This window comes from Magnolia sinica, chromosome 10 (genome assembly GCF_029962835.1).
Source record: "Magnolia sinica isolate HGM2019 chromosome 10, MsV1, whole genome shotgun sequence".
NCBI classification, from domain to species: domain Eukaryota; kingdom Viridiplantae; phylum Streptophyta; class Magnoliopsida; order Magnoliales; family Magnoliaceae; genus Magnolia; species Magnolia sinica.
The window spans coordinates 7999448-8020306 of NC_080582.1; the positions used below are offsets into that span (position 1 = coordinate 7999448).

Consider the following 20859-nt stretch of genomic DNA (forward strand, 5'->3'; position numbering starts at 1 on the left):
TTAACTTAAGTTTGCTTGTGGTGTGAGTTCACCACTGTTTCCTGCACTGGAAAAATAAAAAAAAAATACAAAACAGGTAGCGTACGCTACCTGCGCTACACGCTACATACCCGTAGCGTACGCTACGACCCCTGTAGCGCACGCTACAGGGGAAAAGTAGTGCTAAGGCTACGCTACGAACACTATTTGATACACGATATATATATATATATAAAAAAATATATATATATATATATATATATATATATATATATATATATATATATATATATATGCTTAAAACTACAGAAATACCCTTGGAAAAGGGCACTCTCTCCCATCCGCTCAGCAACCCGCAGGAAGATAACCGTGGGGCATCAAGTTTCAAACTACATTCCAAGACCACTTCTGTAAGGGCCTGTTTGGATGCGAAAAAGAAAAAAAGAAAAAAAAAACCTTAGAAACAAGATATCTTCACTGACCTAAGATGGACACCACATCACCTTCGAGATCTAGGGCCAACCACGTGAATCAATCGTCGCCGTAGGCAAGGAACCGATAGAGCTCCTCGTACGGACCGTCGAAGTAGAGGTCCGCCTCGAACCATTTGGGGTAGCGGACGACGTCGCCGGCCTCGAACCGCATCGACCGCTTGCCGCCCTCGGGCACGACCCTCACTTCCCCTCTCACAATATAGACCAGCTGGTCCACGTGCCAGTCCCAAGGCAACCGGCACTTGCCGGTTTTCTGGCAGATAAGACAGGTATACCAACCTATCACATTAAATTTCTAATGCTAGTTAATGGTGCTGTTTCTCATGATATCTTAAATGGAGTAAGCATTAATCATGCTCATACGTGTCCTGCATGGATGGAGCACAACCACAGCAGCTCTTGTACATGCTGGCAAACTGAGTTTGGACAGCAGAAGCATTGAAGCTTTGAGCTTTTATGGCAGATAAGGCAGGAATGCCAACCTATCACATCAAATTTCTCATGCTAGTAAATGGCACTATTTCTTCTATCATGTAAAATTTCAGCCTAGTAAATGCCAACCTATTTCTCATGCTAGCAAATATACCTTGAAGCTTTTAGCTTTTATGGCAGATATGACAGGTATCCTAACCTATCACATTAAATTTCTAATGCTAGTTAATGGTGCTGTTTCTCATGATATCTTAAATGGAGTAGGCATTAATCATGCTCATACATGTCCTGCATTGATGGAATGGCACAGGAATCTAATTTTAGCAGAATCTATCAAAGTAGAAACCTTCAGAAAAAAAAACCCAGATCCCTTTTTTCTCTACTACATGCAGGAAAGGAAAATTCCAGGTAAAAGAATCTTAAGAAAAGTAAAAAAGAAAAAAACAAATCATACATTACTTCATTTTTAAGCCAATCTTAACCTATGATAAGCCCCATGATTAGAGATCTCACCCACCTCAGTGGATCCAAAGATGAGATAGTGTTTGCGTTCTATCTTTTCCCTGCACAGGTAGTGTCATGTCAGTCGAGGAACCGGGATTTGAAAATGCAAATGGGGAAATGGACTTCCCGAAATGAGATAATATGGTAAACTAGATCCTTTATGATTTTCTAAAGTAGCGAAATAGGGGATTTATCAATATTGCAACATATGTTGTAAGAAGGGGTTGGGTGTACCTATCTGCACACTGCTGCTGCTGCTGCTGCTGTTGCACTTCCCTCCCTCCCTTTAGTCTTCCCCATTCAACCGTGAACGACAGATATGGAGCTGCTGCTGCTGCTTCTACAATGTTAGAAACCCCATGTGTTGGGGACTGTCGTGGGATGGTGGATGTTGCAGGGAGAGGGAGATCGAGAGAGGAGAGGGAGATCGAGAGAGAGGGTTGAGATCGGGAGAGGGAGATCGAGAGAGGGAGGGAGAGTGAGAGGGAGATCAAGAGAGAGGGTTGAGATCAGGAGAGTGAGATCGAAAGAGAGGGTTGAGATCGGGAGAAGGAGATTGAAAGAGAGGGAGATTGAGAGAGGGAGAGGGAGATTGAAATAATGTGACTCTCGGGCCATGTGGGGTACACTCAGAGGTTACAAATAGAATCCATTCCGTACATTTATTTCAAAATAAAACAATAAAGCATAATAATAATAAATAAGAACATCCAACACTTAATTAAGACTCACCAACAAAATAATGAAAATAACTGCGAATAATAGCAATTAGTCTAGTACGGTTCATTACCGTTTCAAATAAGGAGCGGCTTAGAGCCGTTTCTTAACCAAAATCCCAACCGTAACAGATTGACCTTGGTATACATTGATATACTATTATCTAACAGCTCGAGCTTTTAAAAAAAGTGGTGATTTAACAATTATACGCATTAATATAAATTGTGTGAGTTGTGAGTATTCCTCCACACTTTATGTTAATCCACCATGCATCCTCCAACTGCTCGAGTTTTTAGAGAAAATAGTTATTTGGCACTTGATATACATTAATATGCTATCTTCTAACAACTCGAACTTTTAGAGCAAGTGGCTATTTGACACGATGATTAGATGAACTAGGGGTTGGAATAATGATTTTTCAAGGCTGAGTTGCCTGTTGGTTTAGCCTGAAAACTTTCCTGATTGGCAGCTAATTTGTAGATGTGGGGCTCATGGTTGGTCCATTAGCTATTGATTTGATGGCACCCTCATGGATGGACCTTCTCTCAAAATCTCCCATATCAAAAGACTTTAGCTGTATAATGTGTCTTTTTCTAAATATGGTTTATTCATGCATTTTATTTTAACCATGTATATAAATTGAAATGTTAGAGTTGGCTAATTGAAAAGATATTATAGGATTGGTCCATCCACGTTGAGGATGTGATCAATTGGATGGGCCAACCATAAATATTATTTTAAAACAAAATATAACAAACTCGACCTCCAAATTTACGGGTGTAAATAACAATTCCATTTTTATCTTACAGTGGTAAACAAGGCATACTATCTACATGAGAGAAGATTGGTTGTGTGGGGTTCACAGAGATGTCCATGACAAATCCACTCCGTCCATCTGTTTTGGAAGATCATAATAGGACAAGATGCTAAAAATCAAGCAGATCCAAAACTCAACATCATTCACCATTGAAACCTTCCTGGAGCCGACCTTGATGTTTATATGTCAATCGAACCGTTAATAGAATTATTACCACTCAGATAAACACACAGAGTGTGAGACTCTACTATAAAATTGCTTAGACCAAAATCAATGAACTTTTATAATACATATAGCATTGCCTTAGCCCTTCCAACCATGTTCGATATCCGGCCATATGATCTCTGGACGGAGAGGATTTGTCACATACATCTCTATATATGGACCCCACACAGCTCACAGGCAATCCGCTTCCCATCTACACGCAAAGTGCAATTATCCAAGCTGTTGGTGGAATAGGTTGTCAGCTTAGAGAACTTCATCAAAGTTTTGTTCAGCCGTACATTTAATTTATAAACCGTGACCCATCTGATTAATGGACTGACCTGATTCATGGTCAGTGCACTTGCAGTTTTATAAAGTGGGACACCACATCAGACCCCACTTGGGGCCCACATGCAGGGCTGGTCACAAGATGAACGGCTCCAATGATCCGAACACCTGTGCATGCACACAAGGAAGCAAGAGTAGTCTCACACACTTGGAAAAAAAAATAATAATCTTGCAGCCACCGGCAAATGGCCTACCTGTAGTTAAAATTTGACCGTCCAGATTATCTGGCCCACTTCAGATGGATCACAGCCCGGCCAGATGGTCCCAACTGGCCGATTGTAGGACGATTAAATGAAAAATGGTCAATGTTTGAAATTCAATGAATAAATGTCCAGAGATCAGGATTATCTAATCAATCTGTTTTTGGGTTGTGTCCATCTAAGTGGGCCCAACTATTTCAAGGGTTTGGATTTTAGTGCTTGCATGCCACGTGTACGATGTCTAATTAGTTATTATTAATTTGTTTTTCTTTTTACAGACTGAAGATGGGGGCGTCATTGACTGTGTTGATATCTACAAGCAACCAGCTTTTGGCGATCCTTTGCTCAAAAATCACACTATACAGGTTTGATGATAGAAATATATCTCCTTTGTACACGTGTATCAAATAGGCCCCACAATCAGCACGTGTCAGAAACAGCCCCGTAACCATATTCCCTCGGATGATATCAACTGTCATTCACGGCCATATGGTTAAAACAAACCTGTATTGCTGGGCCATATTCACGTGGATGACTTTATGTGGATGGGATCAACTCCGTCCATCAGGTGGGCCAGTACTCTTTGTGTGGACTGGGGCCCAAACATCAGGCTGATTCAAAACTCAGGTGGGCTACACCACGAGGAATAGTTGAGATGGAAAGTCCCATCATTAAAATTGTTCAAATTGCGTTTGAGGCCATCATACTATGTATGCTATCCAATCGATTCGTCTAACGCGCCATACCAGGGTGAATGGATTCTCCAAGAAATGAGGGGATTTCAAGACTCATGTACGCGGCAATTAGAGCAGGGCATCGAGTTGAGTTGGACCGAGTTAAGGTTGACCCGACTTGATCAAGTTTTGAAATAGGCCTGACCCAAACTGGACTCGGTACCAAGTCTAGCATGCCTGACCCAATCTGAGTCCAAGTCTAGCCTAGACTAATCTGGAACGAGTCCGACCCAATCACAAGTACTGAGTCAGGTCAAGTTGGCACCAAGTATTCACAGGCTCAAAATCACCACTCAAAGCCTAGATTCACTTGCTAGAATTGTAGCCTCTCCGTCAGCTACATGGCATCTACGTTTTGGAATGTTAGATCTGAGTTACACACACACACACACACACACACATAAAAGTCGAGTTTTAGATTGAGTCGAGTCATTATAGAGCTGGATTTGGGGTTGAGTTGAGTCAAGTTACTAGGTGACTCAAACTGTCAAGTTTCTAGGTGACTCAAACTCTATTCGACTTGAGTTCGGATTGGACGAAGTCAACTCGATTCGGATTGACTCACCCACTTAGTTGAGATCAAGTCGGATTTGAATGAGTCAGACGAGTCAAGTCATCCTGTGCCCCGCTTTAGCCACAACCAATGAAATTAGAGATCTATTTATGTAGTGTGAAAATCAAGTTAATTTAGTCATTAGGCAGGCTACACTAACTCTAAAGCCACTCCTTTTCTTTTTTTTTTAATAAAGATCTAAGCCATTCATCAAGGTGAACCCAAAGTCTAGACTTCTTGGTCCAATAATCAAGCTGGTCTAGCTTCCTTTTGGTCCAATAGTCAGGTCAGTGAGCCTTTTACATGGGCCACACATCTAAAACATAAACTGAAACCTTTCATCTATTCAGCCCTAGCTTTTGATCCGAGGAGTAAATGCATTCTAGCCAACGGTCAAGATGATCTTACTAGTGCAATCTTTGGCGTATGGCCCATCCAGAGCAACGGTCAATAGATGATGCTGTATCTGTGGAAATACAACCATCCCATGTACATTTATTTACACAAAGAAGAGGTGTTTATGAAGAAAAGATTAATTAATAAAGTAGCTTAGTGATAAGTTAATTTAATTAGGGTCTGATATGTAAAAGCAACATTAATGCGGTAGTAATACATAAAAATCCCCTTTGAATGAAATGGGTAATGGAAGGTTATCAACGTGTACCCGCGGGGGTCCGGATCCAAAATTTCAGACCCATTTCTAGGGTTCGGGTCCATCATTTATGACCCGGCTATAAATCATGTCTAGTCAGGTTTGTGCTACGTCCACTGTTTTTGACCCGGTTAAAAACGGGTCTGGCCCACCATGGTGTTTATATGCCATCTGAGCCTGCTAGTAAGGCGGGTCTCCCCACAATTACGGGCATAGACATCTTTATCGCCTATGTTGCCGTGGCCCACTTGAATTCGGATCATCTTTGAGCTCACATCCTAACATGATCCGGTGCAATAGATGAATGGAGTGGATATCACACAGACATCGTGGTGGACCCCACAAAGCTTTTTATTGCAAATATTGGTGTCCAAAATGGTGGGTATAAGAGAATGTGTACCAAATACCTTCCACCATACATTGGTAGTAGTTGGGATACATCCACATTTTCCAGGTAAATTTTAAAATGTTGCAAGGAACCGGACATTTGAATGTACATGAGATCATGGCCCACAACCAATGGATGGTGTGAAACGTTGTTGATGATTGAATATTTTTCTTTTTTTCTACAGATGAGACCTAGTGATTATCCTGAAGGAAAGGTTGGGAAGGCTTCGCCTAGGTCAGTTCAACAGACGTGGCAAAAGAGTGGCAGTTGCCCTGAAGGAACGGTCCCGATTCGAAGGACAACCAAGAATGACTTGATGATCAGACCTGTGTACCCTTATATCTCCGGGAAGGAATATGAAAATGGTATCTTAGAAGTGAGTAGCTCATTTCTTGTTTCCCAAAGGTGTTAAAAGGTGGGTCGAGCTCTGTGGGCCCCACCATAATGTGTGTCAAATATCAAGACCATGCATTTTATGGGTCTCCTTTAGGTAATGGGATATCCTAAAAATCAGCCGTATATAGAACTCAGGTGGGCCATACCATCTAAAACCATGTGAAGACATGCCTAAAACATATAAAAGCACTTGGTGGGGCCACCTGAGTTTTGGATGCGGCTAAAACTTGGTCTAACCCCTCATTCAAGTGGGACACACACAATGGATGGGCTGGATTTGTGACCCACATCTAGGTGGCCTAACAAATAATTATGAATGTTTTAATGGGAGGGTAACCCCTCTCAATTGTTGTATGTGGTGTGGCCCACCCAAGTCATGGATTGACTTAATTTTTAAGCCCGTGGCCCACCATGGAATGGCACATCTGACTGATGGGGTCCACGTTAGACATACATCACGGTGGGCCCACACGGCTTGACCCCATGGGAAGTTCCCATGAGGTCAACCTCATAGTACCATTTCCATACACACACGTGGGAAAAAGTTCTATGCCGTGGTCGAGCTCGTGGGAACTTCCCGTGAGGTCCAGCTGTGTGGGCCCCACCATGATGCATGTTGAACATCTACCCCATCAGTCAGATGCATCATTCCATGGTGGGCCTTAGGCTTAAAATTCAAGTCAATTTGTGACTTGTGTAGGCCACACCACATACAAAAGTTGAGAGGGGTTACCCTTCCTTTAAAGCATTCATAATTATTTGTTGGGCCACCTAGATGTGGGTCACAAATCCAGCCCATCTATTGTGTGTGTCCCACTTGGATGAGGGGTCAGACCAAGTTTTAGATGCATCCAAATTTCAGGTGGGCCCCACTAAGTGCTTTTATATGTTTTAGTCATGTCGTCACATGATTTTAGATGGTATGGCCCACCTGAGTTTCATATACAGCTGATATTTTGGATATCCCATAATTTAAAGGTGACCCATCAAATTCACGTTGTTGATGTTTGGCATACATCATGGTAGGGCCCACATAGCTCGACCTCATGGGAAGTTCCCATAGCTGGACGCATGGAACCTTTTCCATATATGTGTGTGTGTGTGAAATGGTCACAACTACTCCTAATTGGTTAGCTTGTGGGCCCACCATGGCGAATTGCTGTTGGTCAAGGTTCTTCCATCATGAAAATGGGATGCCCCAAAAATAAGGGCAATCCAGCACATAACTTCCAACCTTTCATGTAAGTATGCCATCCAATCCTTGCACATATATAACTTACAACCTTTTATATATATGTGCCATCCAATCCGTCCAATAGGGTGGTCACGGTAAGAGTTGCCTTATGTAAAAATCGGCACCTAAATCTATTCATCCATAAGAAGTGTATTATAAAAGCAAGACGTATTTTGTGATGTGTATTAGGTTGCTGGGGCAAGCGTAAATAACCGACAGTATTACGGAACAACTTTTGATGTGGGTGTTTGGAACATAGACGTCCAGAGTAATGAATTCAGTATGGCTGCAGTTTTTATCGCCAACAACGATAATTGGATTACTGTTGGATGGAAGGTACTCTTTCTCTCTCTCCCTCTGATCTCTCTCATGAAATTGTTCTCTCTCACATGTGTGCATGAAATTGCAGATTATGCAGCGTCAATTTGGAGACAATCGAACCAGATTCTTTACTTATTGGACTGTACACATCTTTTCTCTCCTCTATCATCTATTATTTTATTCTGGGGTCTTGAATCTTAATATATGAACCCTTGTTCATTTGGCCCGGACACACATTCCCCTCTTTTATGTTCAAATATACCCCTGGAATATTTGTCCAACTGGCTTTACAGACAAGTAATCAGTTGTCTCAATGCAAAATTCACTTGAACGGGAAGAATTGATCCAAAAATAAATAGAGTTGGGCATGGGACGGCTCAGACTGACAAACTCGGCTCATCCGACTTGTTCAAACCTGACTCGATCCGAACCAAGTGGATGAGTTGATCCAAACCGAGTTGACTTCATCCAATCCGAACTCGATCCGAACTCAAATTGAGTCGAGTTCGGATCACCCAGTAACTCGATTCAAAATCCAACTCGGTACTGACTTGAGTTGATTCGAAATCCAACTCGGTACTGACTCGACTCAATTCAAAACTCAACTGGTACATATATATTTTTTAAAAACTCAGATATGGTGTTTTAGTTTTATGATGCTGTGTAGCTGATGGAGAGGCTGCAATTCTGGCAAGTGCACCTAGGTCTTGAGTTGTGATTTCAGCCCGTGGATACATGTTGCACCCAACTCGAATCGGTGTCGACTCGACCCAACTAAGTACTTGTGACCAAGTCAGACTAAGTCCGGATTAGTTCAGGCCAGACCCAGACTCGGATCGGGTCAGGCATGCTGGAATCGATATATACCGAGTTGGGTTGAGTTCGGGTCAAGTCTATTTCAAAACCGAATCGAGTCGAATCAGCACTAACTCAATCCAACTCAACTCAATGCCTAGCTCTAAACATAACCCATAGATAAATGGGTCAGGTCTAAACCCTTTTAATCTAAATCAACCCAAAACCAGATCTGCACCCAACACATTTGAACATAGACATGATCCAGACCCAGCTCATGCAACCCAAATCTAGACCCAGTTGCCCAAACCATCTGGGTTCACATGTCACAAAAAAGAATATTTTTAAAACACTTGTAGCAGATGGCACAGTCCTTAAGGGAAATAATTTGAATTTGTGGGTGTATACAGGCAGATGGGGGCCACAAGACAGGGTGCTACAACCTCCTGTGCTGGGGTTTCATTCAAGTAGACCATACGATAGTCCTTGGTGACTTCCTTTCTTCCGTTTCAACCTACGACGGTGCTGATTATTACCTGCCACTTACCGTGTACTTGGTAAGCATCAGCTGCACCAACAAACACTCCTCTCTTTTTTCATAGGAATTCATTTTTCCATGTGCCGCTCCATGTGGTCCACATTCAAAAAATGGTTTAATATCAGGAGCATCCATCTTGTGGTGCTATTCTGTATGGTCAATAATTCAATAATCACATTGAAAAATGATCTTGGCCGTTGATTTATTGAGTGAATGGTAACCATTAGAAGTTTTTCATTTTGATGGCCCATGTTCATCCATACATATCAATGATCAGAATCATCTTATCATCTCATAATATTATTATTATTATTATTTTATTTTATTTTATTTTTCTTTATCTTGATGCAATTGTCTGGTTCGTCCTCCTGGACCCTTGTATGCCTGCACCGAAAGAAAACAAAGGAGACCCTGGCTCGAGCAGGGACCCTCCGATGCCAAAGTCAGCTAGGACTCGGGGTCTCAAAATATTGAAAGATTTTTAGGAGGAATTTGTTTTGTACCTCTCAAGGTGACAAGGGTCCTCCTTTTATAGGCTCGGATCTGCTGGGGTCCTCCCGATATTGAGCGCGGATCTTCTCCTGGTATCACGGAGATAGGATCGTGCCCATCTTGAGCCATCATCCGATCCCGTGAGCTTCGGGGTCGGAGATCTTATCCCAAGATATCCGGGATGAGATCTGACCTAGCGACGGTCGGTCTTGCAAGGCGGTCCGCCCGACACATGCCCGGAACGCTGATAAGTCGTTCGAACCGACTCAACCATTGTCTCGGTTTAGCGAACCATGCCTCGGATTTGACGCATCCTTCGGCGACCCGAGGTATCAAGTCCGAGTCCCGAGGCATTAAGTCCGAGTCTTCGGACTTATATTTTTGCCCCCAACAAGTACATCAATGAAAAATGGAGCCGAGGAGTAGCGAGTTTGGAGTCGGTTCGTAACTCAGTCCGAGATGAGTCGTGATCATTAAATGCATTCCATGAGGCCTTTGATGGGGGACGGTTCAGCTTCTGACATCGCATGCGCCGTCGGCCGTCAAATCACACATCCCGCCAATGAGGATTGGACACGTAGCGAAGGTATTATTATTGCCAGTTGACGTGCGCCACGTGTCGAGCGAGGGAATCGATGCAGGCGTCGAATCATTTCCTCATTAATTGTCTCCGCCGTATGGCGACCTTATATAACGTCAGGGGCCCCGCACTGTAAACTTTTACTGCTCTTGCCATTCCCGCTCCGCATTTTCTTTAGGGTTTACATAGCCTTTCGTCTCCTTCCTTTTCTTTTTCTTTACCGTCGGTGCCTCTTTCCGCCATCTCCGTTTTCCTTTCTCCCTCCGGTGAGTTTCTCCTTCCTCTTTATTTGGTAATAATGGCGGATAGGAGTTCTCAAAGTCCCCAGGGGGGAGCTTCCGGAGACGAAGGCGAAGCGCAACGTTTTTGGAACGTTGCGGAATCGCCTTCCTTACTGACGGAGATAGCAGTGGACGCCAACGCTGCTTGTCTACCGGAGAGAGTCACCGAAGCTCGGCGGAGCGTCCAGCTTCCGTCGTTCCTTCTCGGGGCGGGTCGTCTCTATTAACCCGCCCGGGAAGGCCTAACTTGCCAAGGGATATGGAGGAGAATGAGGAGGAAGAAGATGAAGTTTTAATCGCCGAAGGAACCCCTGATCTTGCTCCTGTTAGTGAGTCGGCGCAGGCCGAATCTGAAGAAGAAGGATCGGGGGAAGATTTAAGCGGTCCGGTTCCTTCGGTCTTGACTGAGACGGACTTGGACAGAATCCGAGTCGGATACCATATTCCCGAGTCGGTCATCACCTATCTTCCCCGTCCGAATGATTTACCGGATCACCCTCCTGCCGGGGCAGTCGCGATTTACCAAGTGTCGATGCAATGCGGCTTGCGTCTGCCCCTTCAGACCATAGTCCGGGGAGTTTTGTCTCGCATAAAGATTGCCCCGGGGCAGATAGTCCCGAATGGGTGGAGGAACTTACTCGGATGTGCAGTGTTGTGGGCTGAGATGGAACACCGCTTACAGTCGACGAATTTCTCCACCTGTATCAAGTGCGGGTAAATCCGAACTATCCCGGCTTCTACGTCTTCGCTGCTTGGCGGGCGGAGGCGGTTCCCCGATAACCGACCCTCCCACTTCCAACAAACATGGAGAGAGTGTTGGTTTTGGGCATGTGGTCGCTGGGAGACGGATGAGTCCGGTCCCACGAGGCTCGTGTCCCTCGGGCTTTCCAAAGAGCAGGTGACTTGGGTTTTTTTTTTTTTTTTTTTTTTTTTTAATAAACAAAAGATGACGAAATTATGTTTGTCATATAATCCGAAGAAGAAGCCGAAGCTCAGCAAACACTGCCTCGGCTCGGATCAAAGAGTTGAAGTCGTTGGATCCGGGGGACAGGTCTTGGAAGGTGCTTCTACAGCCGGAGCGCCTTCACCTTGCAGGTCTGGACTCGGAAGTTACAGGTAATTAAGAACGAATCTTCTGAATTTTCCAAATTTCCCCCGACTTACTTCGCCTTACTCTCCCCCTCCTTTTTTTTGTTTTTGCAGATCTGCCCGAAGCTCGTCCCAACCTAAGGATTGTCCCCGAACCGGAGATGACTGGAGCTCGTCCTGCCCTTAGACCAGTCACGAAGTTGAAGGCTCCTCCGCGGTCAGTTCTTCTTTCGGAGCCTCGGCCGCCGAAGAGGCAAAGGGTGCTGCGGAAGGAGAAAGAGCCAGCGAGCTCTTCTGCCCCTTCCGTCGTGGTGATTCCCGACCCGGACGAAAGGGCGGAGGAGACGGCGATTGCTGCTTCGGACCCTCAGACGGCACCTGACTCGGCACGCGTTGAGACGGATATTCCGAGTCGGGAGGAGGAGGCCGGGGCCGCGTCCTCCAGGGGGGAAGGAGAGGCCAGGACCGCGCCCTCCCGAGGGGAGGAGACGAACCAGGAGGGGCCGTCGGTCCTGCAGCAAGTGGTGTCGGGGATGGTTCCTTGGGCCCTAGCCCACGGGTGTGAGAGAGAGTTCGTGAAACTCTACAACGCCCCGTCGTCGCAGACCGTCAGCCACGCTGCCCGGATGCTTTTTGAACTCGCTCCTTGCTTAATCAAGGCCAGCAAGGAGCTATCCTCAACTCATCGGCTGCAGGCTCTTCTGCCGAGATCCGGGTCGGCGTCCTGACAGGCGAGGCGTCCCTTGCTCGGAAAGCTGCCGAAGACGCGAGGGCAGAGGCGGCTTCTTCCAGAAGGGCCCTGGACGAAGCGAAGGCAGAGGTCGCTCAGGCACTGGTTCGACTCTCCAAAGCCGAAGAGGAGAATCAGCGAGTTCTGGCAGTCCATGCTTCGTGCGCGGATGACTTAGCTCGGGCTAAGCTTGAGGCGGCGGAGCGCATTCAACAGGCCGAGGAGAAGACTCGGGAGGCCGAGACGGCTAGGGACCAAGCCGTCCAAGCATTCCTTGAGTCGGCGGAGTTCGAGGATGAAAGGGACCGCTTGTTCCAGAGCGGATATCTGGAATGCGTCAAGGATATAAAGAAGTCTTTTCCTGACCTTGACCTTTCAGAAATCGAAGGCGGGGCAGCCTCAGAGTCCGAGAATCCGGACGCCGCCGCTGAAGGCACAACTGCCGGGGACGGGGCCGACGCATGAAGACTTTGGTTTTTTATATGTATATATTTTTTTTGCTCCGATGTATTCGGTTGCTTTTGTACTTACACATATTCGGACGAATGAAAAAGAAAAGCATGTCTTTATTCATTTGACTCGGCTTTACTCTTCCTCAGGGTCTTTAAACATCAAATAGCAAGCTAAGGATAGTAGACCTTGAGGTGTTCAGCGTTCCATGGATGAGGCAATGACTGTCCGTTCAGGTCTTCCAGCCGATATGTTCCTAGTCTAATGGTGCCCGAGACGATATAGGGTCCTTCCCAATTGGGTCCCAGTGTACCCGACCCAAACTCCTTAGTGTTGGAAAACACTTTCCGAAGAACCATATCTCCCCTTCGGAATCTTCTAATCTTAACTCGGGTATTGTAGAACCGAGTCACTTGTCGTTGTCGAGCCTCCGTGCGCAGCCTCGCCCTTTCCCTTTGTTCGTCCAGAAGGTCGAGTCCGAGTGCAAGGAGTTCTTCATTCTCTTCCGCATTGAATAAGGTGATTCGAGCCGAAGGTAATCCGATTTCGACGGGAGTGACTGCTTCCGAGCCGTAAGCGAGTGAAAACGGAGTTTCTCCTGTGGCCGTTCGGGTTGTAGTTCGGTAAGCCCAAAGAATTTTCGGGAGCTCTTCGGCCCATGCTCCTTTGGCCCGGCCAAGCTTGGTCCGAAGATGTTGCTTGATAATCTTGTTAACTGCCTCGACTTGTCCGTTGGTTTGAGGGTGATGCGGTGATGAATAAATATTCCTGATCCCGAGGTTCTTGCACATCTCACGAAAGCTCCTATTATCAAATTGCCTTCCATTGTCTGTGACAATGGTACGGTGCTCGAATCGGCAGATAATGTTTTTCCATACAAACTCGGTGATCTTCCGCTCGGTTATTTTGGCTAATGGTTCTGCCTCGGCCCACTTCGTAAAATAGTCCACTGCTACCACAGCAAACTTGGTCTGCCCTTTTCCCATAGGGAGCGGTCCTATGAGGTCGATGCCCCATTGTGCGAAAGGCCAGGGACCAGTCATCGGCGTCAGTGCCTCGGGTGCTTGCCTCGGAATTGCCGCAAACCGTTGGCATCTGTCGCATTTTTGAACGAGCTCACGAGCGTCGTGTTGGATAGTGAGCCAGTATCCCTGTCGTAAGACCTTGTAGGCGAGGGATCGCCCTCCGGAGTGGTTTCCGCAGATTCCTTCATGAATTTCCCGTAACACATAGTTTGCCTCAGCTGGGTTTGAGGCACCGCAACAAACGGGGCGTAGTATCCTTTCTTATAAAGGGTCCGTTGAGTATGGTGTAACGGGAAGCTCGGATCTTAATTCGTCGGGCCTCGGCATCCTCTGGCAACTTTCCTTCGTCAAGGAATTGGCGGATTGGATCAATCCAGGATGGTTCCGAGTCGATTGTATTGACGGCCTCGCTAATTGGCTCGTCTATACTTGGTTTATCGACGTATTCGACAGGGACGGACCTGGGTATATCGTCTTCTTCGGCCGAGGCGAGCTTTGCTAGCAAATCGGCTTTGCTGTTTTCCGTACGAGGTATCCGAGTTACACGACAGAATTGAAATCTGTTGATAAGTTCTTTCGCTTTCTCCATGTAAGCCCTTAGCCGGTCTTTCCGTGTCTGGTATACACCGGTAACTTGGTTAACAACCAACTGAGAGTCGCTGAAAACGCTTAGGTGCGTGACCTCCATGCTAGCGGCGAGTCGGAGGCCGAGTAGCAACGCTTCATATTCCGCCGTATTGTTCGACGCTTGAAATCCAAGTCGTAAGGCATACTGTATATAGGTGTGATCGGGGGTTTCCAGCACCACCCCAGCCCCACTGGCCTTCGAGTTGGAAGAACCGTCGACATACAGATTCCATGGAATAGGGCAAGGGGAAGCGGTTGAGGTCGGAGCTGCACCGTCCTTCGGTGTATCATTTGCTGAAAGTTCGGCTGAAGACGTTCCCTCGGCGATAAAATCAGCTACGGCTTGCCCTTTGATTGCTGCCTTTGGTCGGTATTGAATATCAAACTCACTCAGCTCGATAGCCCATTTGGTGAGTCGGCCGGAAGCTTCTGGTTTCTGCAGACGCGAAGCGGAAGGTTGTCATTACAATGATGGTGTGGGCATGGAAGTACGGCCTAAGTCGCCGAGAGGAAGTTATTAAAGCCAAGGCCACTTTTTCCAAGCTTGGGTATCTCGTTTCTGCTGGCAATAACGCTTTGCTGACGTAGTAAACCGGTAGTTGCTTTCCTTCGGATTCTCGTATCAAAGCCGAGCTAACCGCTGCCTCGGATACAGCTAGATAGAGGAGCAACGACTCCCCCGGTTCAGGTTTTGATAAGAGAGGTGCAGAACCGAGATATAATTTTAATTGCTGGAATGCTGCTTCACATTCTTCCGTCCAACCCATCGCTTGTCTTCCTTTCAATTGTTTGAAGAAAGGGAGACACTTATCCGTTGCTCTGGACAGGAACCGATTGAGTGCTGCGACTCGTCCGGCCAATCTTTGGACGTCCTTAATGGTTTTGGGGGATTCCATATCAATCAGAGCCTTTATCTTCTCAGGGTTTGCCTCTATTCCTCGCTGACTGACTAAGAAACCGAGGAATTTTCCGGAGCCTACTCCAAAAGCACATTTACTTGGATTTAGCTTCATCCGGAACTTCCGCAGGATTAGAAACATTTCTTCCAAATCATTCACATGATCCGCCGCGTGTATGCTCTTGACAAGCATGTCGTCGATGTATACTTCCATGGTTCGGCCTATAAGTCGAGCAAAGATTTTGTTAACTAACCTTTGATAAGTTGCACCGGCATTCTTCAGACCAAATGGCATCACTCGGTAACAATAAAGGCCTTTGTCGGTGACAAAGGTAGTTTTTGATTTATCTGTTTGATGCATTACAATTTGATTATATCCCGAATAAGCATCCATGAAGCTAAGGAGCTCATGTCCGGCTGTACTATCTACTAGCTGGTCTATCCTCGGAAGCGGAAAGCTATCTTTGGGACAGGCTTTATTCAAGTCGGTATAATCAATACAGACTCGCCACTTCCCGTTGGACTTCTTTACAAGCACGACATTCGCGACCCACTCTGGATAGTGTATTTCTTCTATGAAATTAGCCTGGAGTAGTTTGTTGACTTCTTTCTCGATGATGGCGTATCGTTCAGGGCCGAGCGGTCGTCGCTTCTGTCGGATCGGTCGATATGACGGATCGACGTTAAGTCGGTGAGTCACCACGGAGGGGTCGATCCCTTGCATATCTTCATGATTCCAAGCGAATACGTCGGCGTACTTTCGGAGCAGGGCGATCAGCTTTTCTCTCAAAGGGGACTGCAGAGATGAGCCAATTCGCACTGTCTTGGATCCATCTGTTTCGACTAAGGCGATTGAGACAAGATCTTCGACCGGCTGTCCTCGTTCATAATTCTCGCCCCGAGGGTCCAACGATTCGATTGTTAATATGTTGGTCGGATTCTTGTCGGCGGCTCCTTTTACAGCTATCATGTAACATCGCCTCGCGTCTTGCTGGTCTCCTTTAACAATTCCGACTCCTGACTCGGTCGGAAATTTCATTGTAAGATGGTATGTGGATACCACGGCCTGGAGGAGACTCAATGAAGGTCGGCCGAGTATCGCGTTGTATACCGAGGGTTGATCGACGACCAGGAAGTCAACCATCATCGTTGTGTGGCAGTGCCAGCAGTGAGTGGTAATGAGACAGTCCCCTCGGGCAATACTTGTCCTCCGGAAAAACCGATCAATGGGGTCCGAACCGGGCGTACGCGGATCGTTCGATCCCCATTTTGTCGAACGCTTGAGTAAATAACACGTCTGCGGATGACCCCGTATCGCCGAGTATCCGAAACACTTTTCGGGTAGCGATCGCCAAGGAGACGATCAGCGCATCATCGTGGGGGTGATGGATACCTCGGGCGTCTTCTTCAGTGAACGATATGCAATACCTTTCTCTTTTCTTTTCCTTTGATGGCCGATCTATAATCATGAGCTCGGACTGAGGCTGACTGAGTTTTCGTGCGTGATTCCTTCGCGCGTTGTTTGAGTCGCCCCCACATTGTGGACCGCCGATAATCGTCCGGATTTCTTCCATAGGCTGACTCTCGGTCGGGCGCGCCTCGGATGCCCCAGCTTTGACCATATGTTCTCCGAGTCGGCCGTCTTTTATGAGTCGTTCGATTTCTTCTTTTAAGTGACGGCAATCACTTGTGTTATGCCCGTGATCGCGGTGATAATGGCAGTACTTATCCTTATCCCGCCGATTAGGATTACTCCTGAGCTTACTGGGCCAGCTAACAAAGCCTTCGTTTTTTATTTCCATCAGTACCTCTTCCCGAGTCTTATTCAGGGGAGTGTATATGGAAAATTTTCGATCCGGCCGTTTCCCTGACCTTCGCTCGTCACGTGCTTGATCCTCTTTGCGTTTCCTTCCCCCGGCCGAGTCGGCTTCTTTTTTGGCCGACTCTTTGGCCGAGGTTTTAGTTTCACGCAGGATTCGTGCTTCCTCGGCGTTGGCATATTTATCGGACCGCGCCATAAACTCTGCCAGAGTATCGGGCGGAGTTTTGTCTAGAGATGCCAAGAATGGCTTATCCCTAACTCCTTGCATGAGTGCATTGAGGGCCGTTTCTTCCGAATGTTTCCGAACTTGAAGGGATTCGAAATTAAAACGCTTGATGTAATCTTTCAATAGCTCTCCCTGCTTCTGGACTAGGTTATTCAGATGTGCAGGGGGCTTTAATTTTTTCTTTCCGCCGATGAAGTTGGTGAGGAAGGCGTCGCTCCTCAACGAATGAACCGATGGACTTTGGCTTCAGCTGTTTGAACCACGGTCGAGCTACATCGGTCAATGTAAGAGAAAAGGCCCGACACATTCGCATCCGAGGCATCATGGAGTTCCATATAGGTTCTGAAGCACTCAATACTTGGTCGGGTCGGTCTTGCCGGTGAAAGGAGCGATTTGAGGCAATCGGGCTTTCAATACCGAGTCCACAAAGGGGGATGCTTTCGTCGGACCCGGTTGAATATACGTTTCGGCCGTGCTTTATGTCCGCCATCTCTTTTGTCATCTCTTCTCGCACTTCTTTTTGAAATTTTGAATGTCGGCTTTCCAAGGTTCTTGCTTCTGCCGTGCCTTCCATGGAAGGGCGATTGCGCCTTCTTCGCTCTATTTCGTGCCGAAGGTCAGTCGGGGGGAGGGAGGCGTTGGCTGACTGCGCTGGAGATGGTTCTGGTCCGCCTTGGGGTTGGCTCGGCCGGAAAGACTGCGGCGCGGAAGATTGGGGATCAACCGCCGCCGTCGGTACGTGCGCTGTCTCCCCTTGAGGATGCGGGAGTGGCTGCATTTGCTGCTGATACATTCGTTCCAGCATCTGCTTCATCGTATTCATATCGGAACGGATTTCTTGAACCTCCTTGTCCAACCGCCCATCGTCGCGACCCCGCTGATTGTTGCTTGTTCCGGTCGCCCCTCGTCGGCGGTTGTTAGGTGCGTTCTGGGCTGGGGGAACGGCGATTGGACCGGGTGGCCCTGTAATCGCGTTCTCATTCAAATCTTCTTCTGGGACCGTCCTTCTAGTCATCACCATTGGACTCAGTATAGAGGTACGGGATGGCTTTTTGCACGTTCCCACAGACGGCGCCAAACTGTTGATGCAATTATCTGGTTCGTCCTCCTAGACCCTTGTATGCCTGCACAGAAAGAAAACAAAGGAGACCCTGGCTCGAGCAGGGGACCCTCCGATGCCAAAGTCAGGCCTGGACTCGGGGTCTCAAAATATTGAAAGATTTTTAGGAGGAATTTGTTTCGTACCTCTCAAGGTGACAAGGGTCCTCCTTTTATAGCTGCTGGGTCTTCTCGGGTCCTCCTGATATTGAGCGCGGGATCTTCTCCTGGTATCACGGAGATAGGATCGTGCCCATCTTGAGCCATCATCCGATCCCGTGAGCTTCGGGGTCGGAGATCTTATCCCAAGATATCCGGGATGAGATCTGACCTAGCGACGGTCGGTCTTGCAAGGCGGTCCGCCCGACACATGCCCGGAACGCTGATAAGTCGTTCGAACCGACTCAACCATTGTCTCGGTTTAGCGAACCATGCCTCGGATTTGACGCATCCTTCGGCGACCCGAGGTATCAAGTCCGAGTCCCGAGGCATTAAGTCCGAGTCTTCGGACTTATATTTTTGCCCCCAACAGCCTAGATCCCCTCAACATTTCTCATTTCCCTTATCAGGACCGTACAAACAACAAGTGGTGGCTGGGAATATTCGACGTTAAATGGGTGGGATACTGGCCTCTCCATATATTCAGCAATCTCAACGGTGCATCCAGGATTCATTGGACAGGACAGGTCCTCAATACTGAAAGTGGGGGCTATCACACGTTCACCAAAATGGGGAGTGGCCATTTCTCATCGGAGGGCTATAGAAAGGCAGCCTATTTCGCGAACATGTATGTGATGGATGACAAAAACACCTATCAACAACCATATGGAGCTAAGTCCTATGCAAGCAGGCCAGGTTGCTACGATGTGGAAGACATTACATATGATGATTCAGATAATGGAAATCACTTCTTTTATGGTGGGCCAGGCTTTGGGGTCACTTGCCCTTGAACTGAAATCCAAGAGTTGTGGGTAGGTTATGGGGATAATCTCGTCCATCCAATCCATGGTGTACATTTGGGGTAATTTGGACCATCAAAATCGTGGGGTGCTTTGCAGAGTATAGATTGGAATCTGGGTTATGGAAAGAATCAAAAGGTTAATGGGGCCTGCAATATTTTTTGACGGTCTGGATCACCTCTATCTATTCGCAGCATGTATGGTGGATGAACAGCAAATTTCCTAAAAATGGTGGTTAACTGTCGTCGTAGGGACATGAATAAAATCCTATAGCATCATTTATATGGATCCTATGTGGGGTTTGTCTTTTCTTTTTTATTTTCATTGTCATTGTTAGAGGTATACATGGATTGGGCAGTTCATGTATATATCACTGCATGTGTGGGTGTGATATACGTAAGTGGATGAGATCCAAGCCATCCATCACATGGGTTGTTGGAGGAACGCGTCTGAATCTAGCTAGCTTGTCTACAGAATAGAATCGCAGATTTCTCTCCTCTGTAATCTCTTAGATTCTTTTTCTTCATTGTTTTCTTTCTTTAATCTTCCTCTATTCTTATATAAATACCGATTGTATGCGACTCTAAGAAATCAAGCATTCTCTTCCTCAAAACGTGTATTTTAACATGGTATCAAAGCGATTTTCGACCTAGGCCATTGATCTGATTTTTGATGGTCAGATCTATCGCCCAGGTGATAGATGTGGATATGTACAAGTTGGCACAATTGATAAATGCCAACATATACAAATTGGCACATGTGGTACATGAAGGACATTTAAGGGTAAGTATGGAAAATTTCTCACGAGTCCGTCCCATGAGGTCAGCTCGAGTTGTGTGGGCCCCACCGTGATGCATTTCGAACATCTACCACATCGGTCAGATGCACCATTCCATTTTTGGCCTAGGTCTCAAAAATCAAGTCAATCCATGACTTTTGTGGGCCACACCACATACAGAAGTGGGGAGGGGTCATGCACCATTAAAACATTCATAATCATTTTTTGGGCCCACCGAGATGTGGTTTGCAAATCCAGCCCATCCATTATGTGTGTCCCACTTGGATGAGGGTTCAGACCAAGTTTCAGCAGCATTCAAAACTCAGGTGGGCCCCACCAAGTGCTTTTATATATTTTTGGCATGTCTTCACATGATTTTAGATGGTATGGCCCACCTGAGTTCCGTATATGGCTGATTTTTGGGATATCCCATAATTTAGAGGGCACCCATCAAATGCACGGTGTTGATGGTCGACACGCATCACGGTGGGGCCCACA

General features: G+C 46.6%; 1 protein-coding gene across 1 annotated transcript in view; it reads left to right on the forward strand.

Moving 5' to 3' along the window:
• Nucleotides 1-1401: 1401 nt before the first annotated feature.
• Nucleotides 1402-20859, forward strand: part of LOC131217304 (uncharacterized) — a 37850-nt gene continuing 18392 nt past the window's right edge. The window contains exons 1-6 of the mRNA XM_058212218.1: nt 1402-1476; nt 3974-4060; nt 6207-6398; nt 7842-7988; nt 9179-9325; nt 19194-19479. Of these exons, the coding sequence (XP_058068201.1) occupies nt 1402-1476; nt 3974-4060; nt 6207-6398; nt 7842-7988; nt 9179-9325; nt 19194-19479 (934 nt within the window). The remainder of the gene's footprint in view (nt 1477-3973; nt 4061-6206; nt 6399-7841; nt 7989-9178; nt 9326-19193; nt 19480-20859) is intronic.